Source organism: Pituophis catenifer, unplaced genomic scaffold, assembly GCF_029215685.1.
Source record: "Pituophis catenifer annectens isolate HBS135680 unplaced genomic scaffold, rPitCat1.0.hap2 SCAF_1, whole genome shotgun sequence".
NCBI classification, from domain to species: Eukaryota; Metazoa; Chordata; class Lepidosauria; order Squamata; family Colubridae; genus Pituophis; species Pituophis catenifer.
The window spans coordinates 349921577-349940138 of NW_027256881.1; the positions used below are offsets into that span (position 1 = coordinate 349921577).

General features: G+C 41.9%; 1 protein-coding gene across 1 annotated transcript; it reads left to right on the forward strand.

The window, feature by feature from the left end:
• Positions 1 to 2974: 2974 nt before the first annotated feature.
• LOC139312819 (vomeronasal type-2 receptor 26-like) lies at positions 2975 to 3853 on the forward strand (the record flags this gene model as incomplete). Its single annotated transcript, XM_070937932.1, has 1 exon — positions 2975 to 3853. A coding segment is annotated over one exon (879 nt), but the record flags the coding sequence as incomplete, so codon positions are not given.
• Positions 3854 to 18562: the final 14709 nt, after the last annotated feature.

Consider the following 18562-nt stretch of genomic DNA (forward strand, 5'->3'; position numbering starts at 1 on the left):
AGGGTTGCCATTTCCTTCTCCAGTGGGTCACGTTTTGTCAGAGCTCTCTACTATGACCTGTCCATCTTGGGTGGCCCTGCATAGCCTAGCTCATAGCTTCATTGAGCTATGCAAACCCCTTTGCCACGACAAGGCAGTAATCCATAAAGAGGGCCATAACCGTAGCTCTAACTAAATAGTCCTATTTCTAAAGGTCTCTTTTATTCCAGATTCTTGCCTATTTGAGGAATGTGCAGTTCAACAACAGCGCTGGAGATGAAGTCTCCATCTCAGAAGATGGACTGGGATCTGCTCGTTATGATCTTTTGAATTGGATTCTCCTCCCGAATCGATCCTTTGTTCCCATAAAAGTTGGGCAAGTAAATCCTAAGGCTTCCCCAGGCCAAGATTTCACCATTAACTCGGATGGAATCATCTGGGCCAGAAAGGTGAGCTTCAAGGATGTTGTAAGTTCAGGGAAAGATTCATTCTCTTCCTGAGATGCAGAACATCTTTCTAACTTGAAAAATAATCAATTGAATCAGAAATTATGGCATTTGGTGAAAAATCTGCTTTGTACACAACACGTTTGAGGTCTGATTTATGTCATTCCATAAAGAATTAGACTTGGAATTGACTTCTGCTTGAAACACAGGATGCAATTAAAAGGAAGCAAAAGTGATTTCTGTGAATCACTTCCTCTCAGTTGTATCCTGACAGTTCTTTCTTTTAGAAATTCTCTTGTCCCATCACAAGACTTACTCTGCAGGCTGAGACTCCAGTTTCAATCTCCCACATCCATGGGTGTGTCAGGAATGCCACTGGCCTGAATCCCTCAGGACTGTTCTTGATTTCTGATAGACAGTGGCAATATGTTTCTTTAGAAGAGAATCTGAACACAGAAGAAGGAATACAGGAGGGAAATAGGAATGGGGAAAAGAATGAATGCAGCAGGTTGATTGCTTAGGTCATCTCAAGTATTTATCTTTTGTCTTTCAGAAGTTGCCCGTTGCCAGGTGTGGCATGAAGAGATGCCATGTAGGAGAGAGGAGAAGAGTTCCAGAGGGAGAGCCAGTTTGCTGCTACCATTGTGAAGGTTGTCCCGAAGGGACCATTTCTAATCAGACAGGTAGACAAGACTTCAAATGTTAATCTTCCAGGATCAAAGAAAACATTCATTACGTCATTTTTGTCATTTTAAGAAGATTGACATGAAACAATATTTTTTTCAGGAAAACCTTTCAGTTTACAGATCTAAACTGCCCTGGCCACAGAGACACCTTTCCCGATCCTCAGCAGTTCCATGCAGGATAGCTTTTGGGCAGAATTTATGAATGTCCAACTTGGATTTCCACTCCTACTCTAACATCCAATTGGAAAAACTGCCTTCCAATCTTTCCTGAGGAAGTGGGGTGTGAGGTCCAAGCTTTAATTTTTATTATTCAGGATAAACTCCTTCCGTCCCCACTATCAGCCTCTGAGGAAATGAAAATATAGTATGAAACAAGAATTTCTAACTAATGCAAAGATTGGCCTCATTTATATTTGTCTTTCAGGCTCATTTAGACTCTGATTTTTTTAAAAAAAGTTGACAAGAAGGAGGAACTTGTCCATTAAAAAATTCCTTCTCATGTGCTGCAACTGGTTACATGTCCGGTCCCATAGATCTCTATTGGGATGCTGCCATACTGGTGGGAGGGGGAGGCTGGGGGGGGGTTGTGCAGGGTTTCATTTGCATTGCTTTGCTGTACCTTGTGGGAAAAAGGGAGTGGGGAAGGAATGTGCCTTAGGTCATTCTAGGGAGGGGGGAAGGAATGTGCTTTGAGCTATCTTCCAGGATCAAAGAAGACATTCTGTGAGAGAAAAATTCCCTCCCAGTTGCTGTGCCTATTAATGACCTTTGGCTTAAATAATTGAATAAGCCAATCAGAGCGCAGCTCCTAGTTTTGAATCTCCCGGGCTTTTCTAACTGCCACTGAGACAGTATATAAGGAGCTGCTTGCCAGCAGGCAAAACAGTTCGGGGTCAGAGGCAGAGCTGAAGTCACTAAAGCCTCCTCCTTCTGAGGAAGAAAGACCAGGACTCCAATCGCACAGAGCGATTGCAGAAAGAGCTGACCGGACATTGCAAAAGGAAACTGACTACTGATGTTCTTTAATAGACTTTGTTTTATTCATGCAAATAAAAACAGTTTAGTTTAAGCTCTTCTGAGACTTGTCTGTTTGGTGAATTGTAAAGAGATAAGGTTGCGGTCTACAAACCTCCATAACACATTCATTAAATCTATTTTGTTTATTGTGATCATTTTTGATATGATTGACATGCACTCATACTTTTCAGCAGAACCTTTCAGTTGATGGATCTAAATTGTCCTGGCCACAGAAGTCACCTTTCCTAAACCTCAGCAGTTCCATGCAGGATAGTTTTAGGGCAGAATTTATGAATCTCCAACTTGCATTTCAACTCCTCCTGTAATATCTGATTGTGAAACCCAAATTCTAATCTTTTCCTGAGGAAGCGGGGTTTTCAGTCCAAGCTTTAATTCTTATTACTTAATGCATGTTTCATCCATCAATATTATCAACCTCTGAGGAAATAGACCTGCCAGAGAAAGAGGAGATTCATCTATCTGTGCCTCTTTGATAGAGTAGGAGTGATCAAATAAGTCTGAATGAACACATTTGAAGCACAAAGCAGAGAGGTTAAGGCAGGGATCATGTACAGATAAACAAATAACAACATTCCTGGATAACAGATCTATCGATCTTCTGTGGGTTCCATTATAAAGTAGGGGAGAAAACAGGCAGCAATCTCAAACTGAAAGCCACATTACTCGTGGAAGTCCACAGTGAATGGATAGCTGGAACTGAACTAATCCTCGTCACTGGCTAATCTATCCTAGAACCATTATAAATGCAGCATGATTTGCTTGAATGAATGAATTCTTAACCAAAGATTCTTGATTTCAGATGCTGCTCACTGTGAACCCTGCCCAGAAGACCAATATCCCAACAAGGACAAGGACCAATGCATTGTCAAGAAGATCCACTTCCTTGCCTATCAAGACACTCTTGGATACACTTTAGTTTCTCTCACTCTTTTTCTCTCTGTGAGCACATCTGCAGTCCTGGTGATTTTCTATAAACATCATGACACACCAATTGTTAAAGCCAACAACAGAGAACTCACTTACATCCTCCTGGTCTCCCTCCTGCTCTGCTTCCTCTGCTCCTTCCTCTTCATTGGTCGACCTAGGAAGCTCACCTGTCTCTTCCAACAATCTGCCTTTGCCATTCTCTTTTCTCTTGCAGTTTCCTCTGTGTTGGCAAAAACTGTCATGGTGGTTCTGGCTTTTATGGCCACCAAGCCAGGGAACAAGACAAGGAAACTCCTAGGAAAACCACTGACCACCTCCATTGTCATAGCCTGTCCCCTGATCCAAGCCCTTCTTTGTGCCTCCTGGCTGGTCACCTCCCCTCCTTTTCCTAATTTGGACTTTCATTCTGTGTTTGGAGAGGCTGTCTTGGAATGTAAGCAGGGTTTAGCTTTCATGTTTTACATTGTCCTTGCCTATCTAGGTTTTCTGGCCCTCATCAGTTTCACAGTGGCCTTTGTGGCTAGGAAATTGCCTGATAGTTTTAATGAAGCCAAGTTCATTACTTTTAGCATGCTGGTCTTTTGCAGTGTTTGGATCTCCTTCCTCCCCACCTACCTGAGCACCAAAGGGAAGTCCATGGTGGCCGTGGAGATCTTCTCCATTTTGGCCTCTGGAGCTGCTCTCTTGGCTTGTATCTTTTTCCCCAAATGCTACATTATTCTACTGAGGCCTGATCTGAATTGTAGAGAAAATATAATAAGAAACAAGAATTTCTAACTAATGCAATAGCTGGCCACATTTATATTTGTCTTTGAGGCATTTTTAGAATGTGATAAGATTTCAGAAAAAAATGATGACATGAAAAAGAAACATGTCCATAAAAGAATTGCTTTTCAAGTACTCCAACTGGATACAATATGCCTGCATTAAGCAACAATCACCCAACCTTTTGTTTATCATGTCTTCAAAGTATCCTTGTGTTGTTGAGTGCCCTGTGTGGATGGAAAGCTAATTTTTAGATGTGTCTTTATTATTTCAATGAGGAATTTTTTTCATTTTAATCTTTCTAATTTAATTACTTTTTAATACAGTGTTTTAAAGGGTTTGGTTCAATATCAGTTTTTTTAAGCATATATGGATGTTTTCTTAGATGTATGAGGCTTCTTGGAGTCCCCTAACAGTATTCAGTTATTTTTGACAGCATCTCCCTTTCCTTCAAATGGTCTGTCATGTGAGAAAAAGAAACATAGAAGGAGTAGTTCCAAATTGACCCATAAAATAGTGAACTTGAATTCTCTGGTTTTCCATAAGCTTTAACAAAATGTCTATGGCAATGTAAGGTAATGTAACTGATATATTATTTTATTAAAGAAATACTTCTTGATTGACAATAGTAACAGTATTACAGCGAGCTGCACTGGCTCCCAGTGGTCTTCCAGGTGCGCTTCAAGGTGTTGGTTACCACCTTTAAAGCGCTCCATGGCATAGAACCTAGTTATCTCCGAGACCGCCTTTTGCCACCGACGACCTCCCATCGACCCGTGCCCTCCCACAGAGAGGGCCTCCTCGGGGTGCCATCAGCCAAGCAATGCAGGCTGGTGACCCCCAGGGGGAGGGCCTTCTCTGTGGGGGCACCCACCCTCTGGAATCAGCTGCCCCCAGAGATAAGGAGAATCCAAGACCTCTGTGCCTTCCGCCGTGCCCTTAAAACTTTCCTTTTCCAACAAGCCGGGCTGGCCTAACAAATCCTTTTAAATGATTTTAAATTTGTATGTTTTTTTAAATTTTTTGGCCAAATTGAGATATTTCCTTTTAATCTGTTCTTAATGTTTATATTATGTGTTTTTATCTGGCTGTACACCACCCTGAGTTCCGAGGAAGAAGGGCGGTATATAAATTTGAAGTAAAATAAAAATAAAGTAGATTGGTGGGAAAATAACTGATAGACTGTTAATTGTAAGCCGCCCTGAGTCTCCGGAGAAAGGCGGCATATAAATTGAACTAATAAATAATAAATAAATAAATTATGAATAAGTATGATTACATCATCTATTTCTTATGCATAACTCAATTTCTCCTTCTTTCTCAACTGTAGAAATATGAGTGCATCCGTTGGTCTTCAAGAGTTCCTCCCACTATTATCTGGAGAGAATTTATTCAGGGTGCAACAAATAATTCTGCTGTGAGACTTGATTATTGATTTTTGGTCCTGCATTTGAATCCACTGTGGTCTTGGGAGGATTAAGGATTAAGCAGTTGTAATAGCCACATAAACATGACAGACAGTCCTTTTTTTTTTTAGCAACAATGATGAAATAGTAACTTTGCAATACATCACATTTATGGGAATGGGACAATTGGCCACAGTCGCCTCACCCTAGTCATCCCACCACACCTTCCCCATCCTTACCAACCCACCACAGCCTCTTCCCATCATCCCCTCCCTCATTGCCTTGCCTTAGGAATTTTGCCACAGTACAATTTGACCTGGCCAATTTGCAACATCGAACTATTAGCTATGTGTGTCTCAACCTGGTCACAGAACATCCTTCCCACCACACTGAGCTCCTCCTCCACTACTGCCTCCTGGAATTGGGGTCCCCAGCCCTCCCCATTCTTTCATCTCCTCCTACATGACAGTCACTCTTGGCAAAGAAGAATTGGGGCCAGGCGGACAGCAGGCAGGAAGAGGCTCTGTCCACCAGCAGGCCAGCAAAGGCAGGACATGACTGGTGGTCTCAGATGGAGACTGATACAGAGGGCTTCCTAGATCAGAGGCTCCTTCCAGAGAAGGGTCCTCTTGAATGCCTCGTGATTTGCCCCACTTCTGTCTTGGTTCCTTCCATCCAGGAGTGATCAAGAATTTACTCCCAGCAGGTAGTTGTAAGAAGAATGCAGTCCTGCCTTGCACCCATAGTGGATGACAGTTCATGAACCCCGCTTTGCAAACTGGACCCTCTGGGCTGTGTCGTTCATTAGCAAACTGAAGCTCCAGGTTGAGTGCTGTGAGGTAAGGACAGAACCTTCCCTGCCCTCATGCTCACCCCATTCACCTCAACCAAAGGTGGGCAGCTGAGGGGGAGTTGAGGGGCAAGCAGTATCATTCCTACTGTGGCCCAGAGTGTCCATTTTGCAAAGAAGGGTGCAAGAGCTGTAGTCCACTGTGGGTGCCGAGCAGGACTGTGCTCTCCATACAACTATACGGGGAGAGCAAATTCTCAATCACTCCTGGAGGGAAGGAGATGAGACTGAAGCAGGGCAGCTCACAGGGACACAAAGGGTGCCTCCTCTCTGGAAGGAGCCCCGCATTTGCCAGCTTTTCTGGTAGACAGAACCCTTTATTTTCTCCAGCCCACCTTTCTTTCTTTTTCTTTCTTTTATTAGATTTATATACCGCCCTACTCCCGAAGGACTCAGGGCGGTGAACAGGCACAAACATAAAATACATAAATACAAAAATTTAAAAACAAAAATAAAACCAGATTAAACAATTTAGCCCGAGATAAATTTAAAACATCCCAATAATTTAAAAACAGATTTAAAAATTTCAATTTAAAAGAAAAAAGGGGGGGAAAGGTTAGGCCAGGCCAGCTTGCTGGAATAGGAAGATCTTAAGAGCGCGGTGGAAAGTGCGCAGATCCGGGATCCTCCATATCTCTGGGGGGAGCTCGTTCCAGATAGTGGGTGCCCCCACAGAGAAGGCCCTCCCCCTGGGGGCCGCCAGTCAACACTGTTTGGCTGGACACTGGAGCCCCTCTCTATGAGAGCGTACCAGGCGGTTGGAGGCTATTTGTGGTAGTAGGCGGTCCCGTAAGTAGCCAGGTCCTAAGCCATGGAGCGCTCTAAAGGTGGTAACCAAAACCTTGAAGCGCACCCGGAAGACCACCGGGATCCAGTGCAGCTCGTGCAGGAGAGGTGTTACATGGGAGCGCCATGTCGCCCCCATTACCACCCGCGCGGCCACACTCTGCGCCAGTTGGAGCCTCCGGGTGCTCCTCAAGGGGAGGCCCATGTAGAGAGCGTTGCAATAGTCCAGGCAGGAAGTGACGAGGGCATGAGTGACTGTGTGTAAGGAGTCCCGATCCAGAAAGGGACGCAACTGGCAAATCAGGCGAACCTGATGAAAAACCCTCCCGGTCACAGCCATCAAATGCTCTTCTAAAGACAGCTGTGAGTCCAGGAGGACGCCCAAGTTGCGAGCCCTCTCCGGGGGGGGCAGCGATTTGCCCCCAATAGTCAGCAGTGGCATCAACTGACTATATCGGGATGTCGGAAACCACAGCCACTCAGTCTTGGATGGGTTGAGCCTGAGCCTGTTTCTCCCCATCCAGATCCGCACAGCCTCCAGACACCGGGACATCACTTCAAGGGCATTGTTGGGGTGGTCCGGGGTGGAGATGTACAGCTGGGTGTCATCAGCGTACTGGTGGTACTTCACCCCAAAACCATGGATGATCTCGCCCAGCGGCTTTACATAAATGTTGAACAAAAGGGGTGAGAGGACTGACCCTTGTGGCACCCCATATATGAGGGGCCTCGGGGTCGACCTCTGCCCCCCTGCCAACACAGACTGCCACTGGTTAGAGAGAAAGGAGGAGAACCACCACAGCACAGTGCCCCCCCCCCACCCCTAACTCTTCCAACCGGTGCAGCATGATCCCATGGTCGATGGTATCAAAAGATGGTATCACCTGTCCCCAATCCCTCTTCATTTAGAGAAACGTTATGTGGGAGAAGACAAAGAGAATTGGGAAGGGACCCTAATTCCAGCAGGCAGCAGAGGAGGAGGAGTTCGGTGTGGTGGGAAGGACCTTTTGGGACCAGTTTTGGTCTGGGAACAGTTGAGATGCACATGGCTAATTGTCCCACATGGTAAATCTGTTTAGGCAATTGTCTCATGGTGAATTTCCCAGGGAGAGGCAGTAGGGGAGGGGTGGATGGGAAGAGGAACCAGGGATGGGAGCCTGGGGTTAGGCAGTGGGGGAAATGGTTCATTGGGGTGGGTGGCATAGTGAGCTTAGGGTTAGGGCTGCAGGAAATTGTGGTAGACCCTATATTGACAATATTCACAGGTCTATAAAGTATATGAAAACTGATCTCATTCCGTAAGTGCTGAGATAGTTTTGCCTAGCAAACTTTTCCAGCATGAGTTTGATAGCAGCCACCAGTGGCTTCATTCAGTTGTGGTCACATGGAATACGGTGGCTGCTTCTGTAATTGCATCATGTGGCCGTGTGACAAAGTGATTCGTTCTGCTTCCCTCTTGCTGTTTGTGCAGCATTGCAGAAAATTCTGGAGCTCCAGTGAAGGTGAAGTTTCAGGTGGGGTCCGCAACAGTGATTTTATCTATTTATTTTATTTTCTGAGTCCAGAACATCTCACATTAAAAGGAGAAAATATGCTATTTAAAATTATTATATTGATCTAAATTAAAACAAATTCAAGAACTATATAACAAATATAAAAATTAAAGCCAGAAGGAATTTAAAACTTTATAAAACATTATATAGCATTTGAGGCCCAGAAAGTAACGGTCTGAGCATCAACAGCTCAGTTCAAAGAAGACCAAAGTTTCTTGCCTTTAGGGGGATGTGGAGAGCAAGAGAAGAGGACAAGAGGAGAAGGTGGCATTTGGGGGCATCTCTGAGGTCTACTTGGAGCAAAGCAAGTGGCTATGGGTGTCCTCAGCTGACTTGAGACTAGAGGAGGCACCTGAACCTGATTCTGCCATGGGGAGTCATGCCACCTCCTGCCCAGAGAACAAGGGAAACACTGCATGAGTCAAGATGGGAAGGGACAGGCCTCATCTCAGGTGGCAAAATATTCCATCACAGAAAAGATTCTCCTTCTAAATGTTGAAAGCTGAAGCTCTGACCAAGAAGGCCTACAGTATGGCCCTTCTGCCAAATTGAGTGGGATGGGCGAATAACATTGGGGTGTGATGGCTCCTCAGATAGAATCAAAGAATCATAGGGTTGGAAGGAAACTTGGAGGTGTCATAATCCAACCCCTTACCTAAAGCAGGAGTCCTTGTACATTTTGAACCAATGGCAGTCCAATCTCTTCTTAGAAACTTCCAGTGATGGAGCACCCATAACTTCTGGAGGCAACCTTGTTGCAATATTTTCAGGATCAGACTCAATAAAGATAATAAGAATTAGAGATTTAAATATATTTCTCTTTAATAATAATAATAGGCATTCTATATTCGCTGAATATTCAAGATAGAAGCAAAGAAAATGGTGAGGGTGGCTCCTTATATATACAAGGGGTGGAGCCAGGAATGGGAGTGGTAAATTATGAATACATTAAAATCCAAAGAATAAGTTAACCCCTGATGTCCCATATATACATTATTTACACAATAGAGAATAAGGCATTTACATCTGACAAATCCCCCTCTAAATGCCGGTTCGCTATACAACACCAATTACATTCAGATTCAGGACAATATAATACATACAATTTAGAAGTTAAATATTTGTGCTGTTTAGAAGGTAAAGGCTTCGTTAATATGTCAGCTAATTGTTCAGAAGTATCACAATGTATTGCTTTGATGAATCCATCTTGAGATAATTGTCTCACGTGCTTAAATTTTATATCAATATGCCTGGACCTTTGTCCAATGGCATCGGATCTGGATATTTCAATGGCTGCTTTATTATCTTCATGCACAACAAAAGGTAATGCAGGTTTTTTCCAAACATCTGAGATCAAGTCATTGAACCATACAAGGTTATTTGCAGCTTTGGATAAACAAACATATTCCGCTTCTGTGGTTGAAGTGGCTACCAGTTCTTGTTTACCAGTGTACCAGTAAACTGGACAATCATTCAATAGAAAAATATAACCAGAAGTACTCTTTCTGCATGATGTATCACCAGCCCAATCTGCATCCGCATAACAGGTAATTTTTGGTTCTTTGTCATTATTAGGTTCTAATACTAAACAAAAATCTAATGTACTTTTCAAATATCTTAGAATTCTTTTGACAGCTTCCCAATGATACATGGTTGGTTTGCTAACATATCTTGACAATAAATTGAGAGGTAATGCAATATCTGGTCTGGTCCAATTAGATATATAAAGGAGTGAGCCTATAACTGATCTGTAAAATGTATTATCTTTAAATTCAGGGGAAGACTCATCAGTGTTTCTAAGGAAATCAGTTTGCATAGGAGTGTCACAGGTTTTGGCATTGTTTAAATTACATTTGTTTAGAAGTTCAATGATCTTATCTTTCTGAGTAAGTTTGAATCCCCTTCTAGTTTTGTTAATTTGTACACCAAGGTATTTATTCACTTTACCTAGAGATTTCAACGAGAAATGTTCGTTTAACTTATTTACAAAGATTTCTCTGCTCTCTTTGTGTTTTCCTATATATAAAATATCATCCACATAAATTAATACAAATTCAATGTGATCATCACTCTTTTTTACAAAGAAACAGTTATCAGCAGTGGTAGCGTTGAAATCCATGGTCTTTAGTACTTTTACCAAGCAATCGTACCATCTCTTGCCAGATTGCTTTAATCCGTATAGACTCTTGTTTAATAACCAAATTTCATTCTTATTAGTGTATTGACTATGTGGTGCTCTTACATATATTTCCTTATCTAGTTTTGCGTGTAAATACGCAGTCTGTATGTCATATTGAAATACGTCCAGATTGAGTGCAGATGCTACTACTAGAGCTGTTTTAACACTCTCTGTCCTCACCGTGGGGGAGTATGTGTCAGTATAATCTTCTGGATATTTTTGTGCATAACCTTGTGCAACTAGTCTAGCCTTGTATAAAGTATTGCCTCCTTCTAGGTTCTTAATTTTATAAATCCACCTGGTACCTATAATTGTTTTATCCTTAGGTGCGATCGCAGGAGTGAATACATTTAATCCTTGCAAACTTTCCATCTCTTTTTTCATAGCTAGTTCCCATTTTTCTCTTTCTTCACGAGGGAGTTTTAATACTTCCTCATATGTATTAGGTGTTATTTGTTCTCCATTCATATGCATTATGTAATCTTTGTATTTACTTGGTATTTGATTTCTATTGTTTCTAATAGCTCTTTCAGGTTTGCTATGGTTGTCGTGCAAATATCTAGCTTCCTTTTTTGTTAATGTGTCTGTCTTTATTTTATGCTGACTATTTGTCCAAGTTTTGGTTTTGTTCTTATTTTTGTTAATGTTTTGATTTTCTATTGTCCCTTCCTCGCAAGATATCGCATCTTTGCATTTATTTGGAAATATTTCATTAAGGTGCAGTTTAGACCAATTGGCCTGCTCATGGAACACAGCTGTTCTGGAGACTATAAATTTGTTATTATTATCAATGAATCTGTACCCTTTGGTTCCAGTTTCATATCCCATAAATCTTAATCTTCTGGATACGTTTTCTCCCTTTCTCCTCAACTGCTTAGGTATGTGCACATCTGCAGTGACTCCAAATATGTGCATGTGTGCTAATTTAGGTTTCCTATTGTACATCACCTCATACGGTGTCTTATTCACAATACTGGACCAGGTTCTATTTTGAGTGTAATTTGAATAATGTAGGGCTTCTGACCAGAATTGTTTGCCTAAACCAGCATCCTCTAATGTGCATCTAATCATGGTTTGTAGTGTGGAATTCTTTCTCTCTGCAATCCCGTTTTGAAACGCAGAAAATGGATTGGACGTGAAATGTAGCATTCCCCTATCCTTTAACCATTGGGAGAATTCTTTAGACATGAATTCACATCCCCTATCTGTCATAATTTGTTTTATTCTGATATTATGTTGTGTTTCTATGCGTTTGTAGAATTCCTTAAATTTCTGAAAGGTTTCATCCTTGTGCTTTAATGTGTAAACAAAACCATAGCGACTATAATCATCCGCTATTGTTAGAAAGTAACGTTTTCTATAGGTAATTGATGGAGTTAATGGACCAACTAAATCCATATGTACTAAGTCAAAAATATTGTTAGTTGATCTGTTAGATTTTTTTGGTCTGGGACTGGTTTTTAGTTTGGTGGATTTACATACTGAGCATTCCAAATAATTTTCACAATTTTTTATTTTGACACCTTCTGCGTGTTCAGTCATTTTTTGAACTACAGGAAAGCTTGCATGTCCTAACTTCCTATGTAAGATGTGAGCACACTCATCATGAATTGGTTTACCTATTTTTGGTTTCTTCTCATTGTGTGTATTTTTGTGATCATGAGGTATTTTATATTCATCATTGTCACTGTTACTAACATTTTCATCATCTGCTTCAATACAATCTTCCATATTTGAATCAATGTTATGTAACCATCTTTCTTTTGTTATCAGATAGGGTAGACCTCCTTTTATCATCACAGTGCCTATATTTGTTTTGTCCTTCTCTAAAGTTGCTTTCCCCTTTGAGAAAACTATATTGATGTCAGAATCTCTGCTTAGTTTTATAGCACTTAGTATGTTATGAGGTATTTCTGGGATTAATAATACCCCCTCTATTTTACCTAAACCAGGCAAGGTCACATTTCCTCTGCCTAATACTTGAACCTTTTCTTGATTAGCTACCTTTATCACAAACTTATCTTCTGTAAATGAAGATAATATACTTTTGTTGTTAGTGGTGTGATTGGTTGCACCAGAATCAATAAGCCAATTATTGTTCTCATTTTGTTGTGTTTTGGTGCTTTCTTGTTTATTTAATCCATTTAGTGAACCAGATTTTCTATCCTTTGAATTATCTCTGCCCCCTCTATTCTCTTTGTAATTTGGTGGGCTTCTATATTTGTGTCTATCTGTGGAAGACTGTCTATAATTGTATTTGCTCCTATATTCTGGCCTATGTCTCTCCCTTGAGACTTTGGGACAGTCTCTTCTACTGTGTTCCCTGGACCCACAATTGTGGCATCTAAAGGCTTCATTATATTTTTCTTGGAAAGCTACTTTCCTAAAAGATTTGTGTTCTGTTTGATTACTGGAACGATTTTTTCTTGAATTGTCTTCTGCTATCAATTTGTTAGATAGACTTTCTATGGTTAAATATCCTAAATTAATAGTATCTAAGTGTGACATAAAGCTATCCCATGATGGATCAAGTGAATTGATAATAACACTTTTCATTGTTTGATCTGAAATCACTTCCCCCCTCAATTGCAGCTCAGCTCTTATTTTGTTTAGAGATATCAAATGCTCACTTATAGAAACCCCTGGTTTCACTCTAGAAGAAAAGAAATCCTTAGACATTCTTGTAGTTGTAGCTACGCTATCGCTGTGAAATAGATTAAACATGCATTGAATTATTTCTGACACAGTTAGGTTTGATTTGATGCTATGATACATTGCAGGAGATACGCTAGATATTATTATGAAAAATGCTCTATGATGTAAACAATCTATTTTTAAAGTCCAAGGTCTTCTTGGAGGACTAGTTATAAAGAATAGTAAATTTTCTTTCATAAAGACAACCTGAAGCTGTTGATACCACTCTTGTAAATTAATGCCATCAATTCTAAGTTTTGGGAAGTCACTGGGTAAGTTCCCCACATTATTTTGTCCATTACTTACAACCTGAGGCAGTCCGTGGTCTCGCAAGTGCAGGAAATTACAGAACGGCATGGGGATGCTCGCAACGAGTCTGCGCGGTTCTCTGGCCAGTTCAAGTCTTTCGGGGCCGTCTACGTAGCTTTGCACATGCGCGTTGCTCATTTCTTCCTTGGCGTCGTCGTGGAAGGTTCTCTCCATTTCAGCTCTCTCGTTCCGCTCCTCTTCAGATGAGTCGGTCTCTGGTTCGGTTTTAGGGGTTCTGGTGGTGGCGACAGCTCTTCTCTTTCTTTCGTGTGCGTTGGCACTTGATCCGGTCTGCGGTGTAGGACGGAATCGGCATGGCTCTCTGGGCTCAGGTGTCGTCGCCTTCGAAGTCAGGATGGGAGCGTGCAGGTCTCGAGTTGTCGGTTTGATCTCTTGCTTCTTCGTTGGTGCCTTGGAAATTTTCAATCTTGGCCCAAAAGCAGCAAAAAGCGTTTTCATTGCTGACTTTACTTGAGACTTTGTTAAATCGTCTTCACTTTCTGATTCTGGTTCTTCTGAAGAGTTTGAGTCTTCTTTTTCACTTTCGTCGTCTGATAGCGTTTTTCGCGCCAGAAATTTTGAACTGAGCGTTTTGATTGGCTCTGCTTCATTCTCTTTTGAAGTTCGTTGAAACCAAGATGGCTGCCATTCAAAATTTCGCGCGGGATCACATCTTTTCTTTTTTACAACGACTTTCTCAGTATTCATTTCACTCACAGTTTTTTGATCTTTGGGTTTTTCTTTAACGACGTTTTTCTCTCTCGCTGCTCCGTTGTTCTTCAGCATTTCTTGGAGGTTCGCGATGAGGCTTTCATCGTTCTTCTGGCTTTTTAGTATCTTCAATATCTCTGACCTGAGTTCGTTATTTTCTATTTCGATTTCTTCCTGGTCATTATTTTCATTTATCAGTTCTTCTTCTTCAGTGGTGTATTCTTCGGATTCTCTCGAAATCGCGTTAGTGGATTCGTTGATCATCTCTTGTTCAGTTTCTATTTCCTTGCTGTAGGCCCTGGTGTTGGGCCTATCTTTCTTAGACATTTTTAATTATTTATTGAGTCAATTAACCATCCTCTGCTACCAGCTTGTTGCAATATTTTCAGGATCAGACTCAATAAAGATAATAAGAATTAGAGATTTAAATATATTTCTCTTTAATAATAATAATAGGCATTCTATATTCGCTGAATATTCAAGATAGAAGCAAAGAAAATGGTGAGGGTGGCTCCTTATATATACAAGGGGTGGAGCCAGGAATGGGAGTGGTAAATTATGAATACATTAAAATCCAAAGAATAAGTTAACCCCTGATGTCCCATATATACATTATTTACACAATAGAGAATAAGGCATTTACATCTGACAAACCTATTCCATGGATTAATTACTCTCTCTATCAGGACATTTCTCCCCCATTCTAGGTTGGGTCTCTCTTTGATAAGTTTCCAACCATTACTTCTTCTCCTTCCTCAAATGATTTGGAAAATAAATTAACTCCTTCTTCGGTGGGACCGCACCTCAAATATTGGAAAAGTGCTATCTATGCACCTTTGGGGTATATCCATGCTGGCCACATCACCATGGAAATTGTTTTCAGACAATACTGGTTCCCTCAACCAAGAAACGTCATCCCCAAGATGAAAAGGAAATCCTTATCTTTTTGCTATTATTTTAACCCTAATCCTTCTCTTTGTTAGTGTAGACATATTATTTCCATTAAATATACATGATATGAATTAATGTTCTTCAAGGAAGTTACACAAAGGATTGACTAGTCACAACTGTCACCTGTTACTCAAGGAAGAGTTGCGAGTCCAGGAGGGCCCTCAGATTATACACCAGCTCAGTCTGAGGCATTACAACCCTTAAAACCCAAAGATGATAAACACTCAGATAGAGGAGCCCTCCAGCCACCCACACAGTCTCCATCCAACCAAGACTGAAATTGTTAAACCTATGCTCCAAACACCCCAGCTAGCCGCCAAAGTAGTTACCCGAGTATAAGCCAAAAAAGAACCCTTGCCGACAATGCAATGGTCTCAGAATTTAAGGAGGCACTACTTAAGGATGACTGGTTCCAGGCACACAAACACATTTGTTTGCTCAAAGACGATTTAGCCTGGGTTGAAAACAAACTTTACATCCCTGCTAGCCAAAGATTGGAGCTTATGAAATGATGCCATGATTCCAAGATAGCTGGACATTTCGGATTTGTGAAAATGCTACACCTAATCAAAAGGTAATTCTGGTGGCCATCCCTTAAAAAAGACATTGAGAGCTACATGGCTAGCTGCCCCACCTGCACAGCTGCAAAAAGGAAAGGAAAGTCCCCAGGGCTCTTACAAACTAGCAGATCCTTCAGCACCTTGGAGAGAGATTTCTATGTATTTTATAGTGGAGCTGCCTGAAAGCACAGGAAACACAGTTATTTGGGTTGTAACAGACCTCTTTTCAAAACAGGTCCATTTCATACCCTGCCAGAAGATCCCAACAGCCAAAGCATTAGCATAAAATATTTTTAGTCCACATTTATAGCCTCCATGGAGCTCCCCAATAGATTATCTCAGGCAGGGGTGTCCAATTCACCTCCAAATTATGGCGGGCTTTTTTAAATCTACTAGGCTCTGCCTAGGGGTCTGTCCTCTTCACATCACCCCCAAACAAATGTGAGGACTGAAAAAACTAATGACGTATTGGAACAATATTTAAGATGTTTTATTAACTACCAACAGGACAATTGGACTGACCTGTTACCTTTTGCTGAAGTAGCTTACAACAACTCTGTACACAGTAGCACTGGTTTCACCCCATTTCAGGTAGCCACAGGACAAGAATTCAACCCCATGCCAGAGCTACCAGCTAAAGAACCTGACATTCCCTCCCTTAAGGAGCGGATAAACAACCTACAAACCACTTGGCCAGTGATTAGACTAGCATTACAGGAGGCTAGAGCAGCTTTTAAAATTCAAGCTGACAAGAAACGCTGTGAACCCAAACCATTCAAGGTTGAGGACCGGGTATATCTATCCTCAAAGTTTCTACAATCCTTACAACCATCTAAGAAACTGGGACCAAAATTCATTGGCCCATTCCCCATCACCAGAATCATAAACCCTGTCATGGTAGAACTCCTCCTTCCTAAGATACTTAGGCAGGTTCATCCAGTGTTTCACTGCAGCCTACTCAAGCCAGAAATCACTTCAAAAGCCCACACCTCCAACCCCCATTATGGTGGAAGGAGAACAACATTTTGAAATCAAAGACATCCTTGACTCCCGCACTCACCATGGCTCCACACCATATTTAGTGGCATGGAAACATAATTGCTTAACGCATTGTAAGCTGCCCTGAGTCTCCGAAAAAGGGTGGCATATAAATCGAACCAATAAATAAATAAATAAATAAATCTACCATCCTCTCAGAATGAATGGGTAGCCAAAAAACATGTAAAAGCACCCACACTGTTAAGGAAATTCCACCTGAAATACCCACACAAACCATCCTAAATCTTAACATATTATATATTTTATGTCTTTCTAGGTGGATTTTCCATTTTTCTGAGGAGGGCAATATGTCAGATCCGTGTATCTGCCATTCTTCGTGGAAGAAGGTGGGGGGGCATTTGGAGTTGTCCCATTTAGTTCTTTTCCTATGTGTCCTAAGTATCCAATTTCTTGCCTGATCCTCTTTGTATAAACTTTACTCCGATTTACTTGATACTCAAGATGACCCTGAGAAGCTCTTTGTATCTGTTTCTCAGAGAGGCTGGTGTAATTCATATTCACACTGGTAGATTGGTCATAATCCACATCGGAAGGTAGGGAGGGGGTTCCTAATTTCCTTTATCCTGAACTGCATGCCCTGAGGGACCCCAGAGCCTGCTTTGAGTTTTGACTAGCTTTCATCCCTTTCAATAAAAGATTCCTTTTGAAATACAAAGTTCTCAAGAGTTTGTACTTTCTTGGAAGTGGGAGGGGGGAGGGAGAAGCTAGTGCTCATAATTCCTCTGTGAGGCCTGAAGGAAAACATGTGAGGCTTACTCAGAAGGTTCTGGATAATCTTTAAAAAGACCATAGGGTATCACTCAGTGCAATAAGAAGTGCAATACGAATGGATAAATATTGACATTTTGTGGCTTGTACTGCCATGAGGTGGGCCTTAATAGAAGCTCTAGCTCAGATAGGTCAAACACAAGGCCCCTCCCACCCCAGGACATGCATAGGAGGTGAGGAGTGCACAGGGGTCAATGGTCTGGCAGTAGCCGCAGCCTCCTGGAGCCCACTGGGCTCCACATCCCATGCTGTGCAGTTGAGTCCAAACACTGGGAATGCCAGGCTGGCCATCCAAGCAGCAGGTGGTGGCAGAGGCATAGAGGAGGCAAGTGATCTGGCCTGCTGAATGCACTGGCGGCTGCCCAGCCATTCTGTCCTACCATTTGTTTTTGCTTGCCCATGGCCATCCTGGCTGAGACATGGCAGCCAGCCACATGGCCACCTTGCAGGCCAAATCTCATTCCACCCTCCATGCATCTGCTTCCACCTACTGTTGGTGCTGCCACCACAGGGCTCAGCCCATGCCATCCAAATCTCCTACTCCAGCTCTGCCAGAAACTTGGGACAAGCAACCTTGCCCACCATCCCACACACAATGCCCTAGTTTGTGCAAATATCCTGAGAAACTTCCTCAAATTACATTTCTGGTTTGTGCCATTATACCCAAGTAGCACTCCTATGATCTGACCCAACTAGGGCATAAGCCAGAATCCATCTTCTGTGCAGGGGTCACTTTCATGTAGGTCAACTACACAGCTTCCCCATGACTCCATCTGCTCTGTGAATTACAAGAAGAGACACAAACATGTTTTCCATTCTGCTGCATGAAGAGAAGCTGTTGCTAAGGGGAGAGGACAGTGGTAGGCAAACTTGGCTCTTTCACACCCTGTGGACT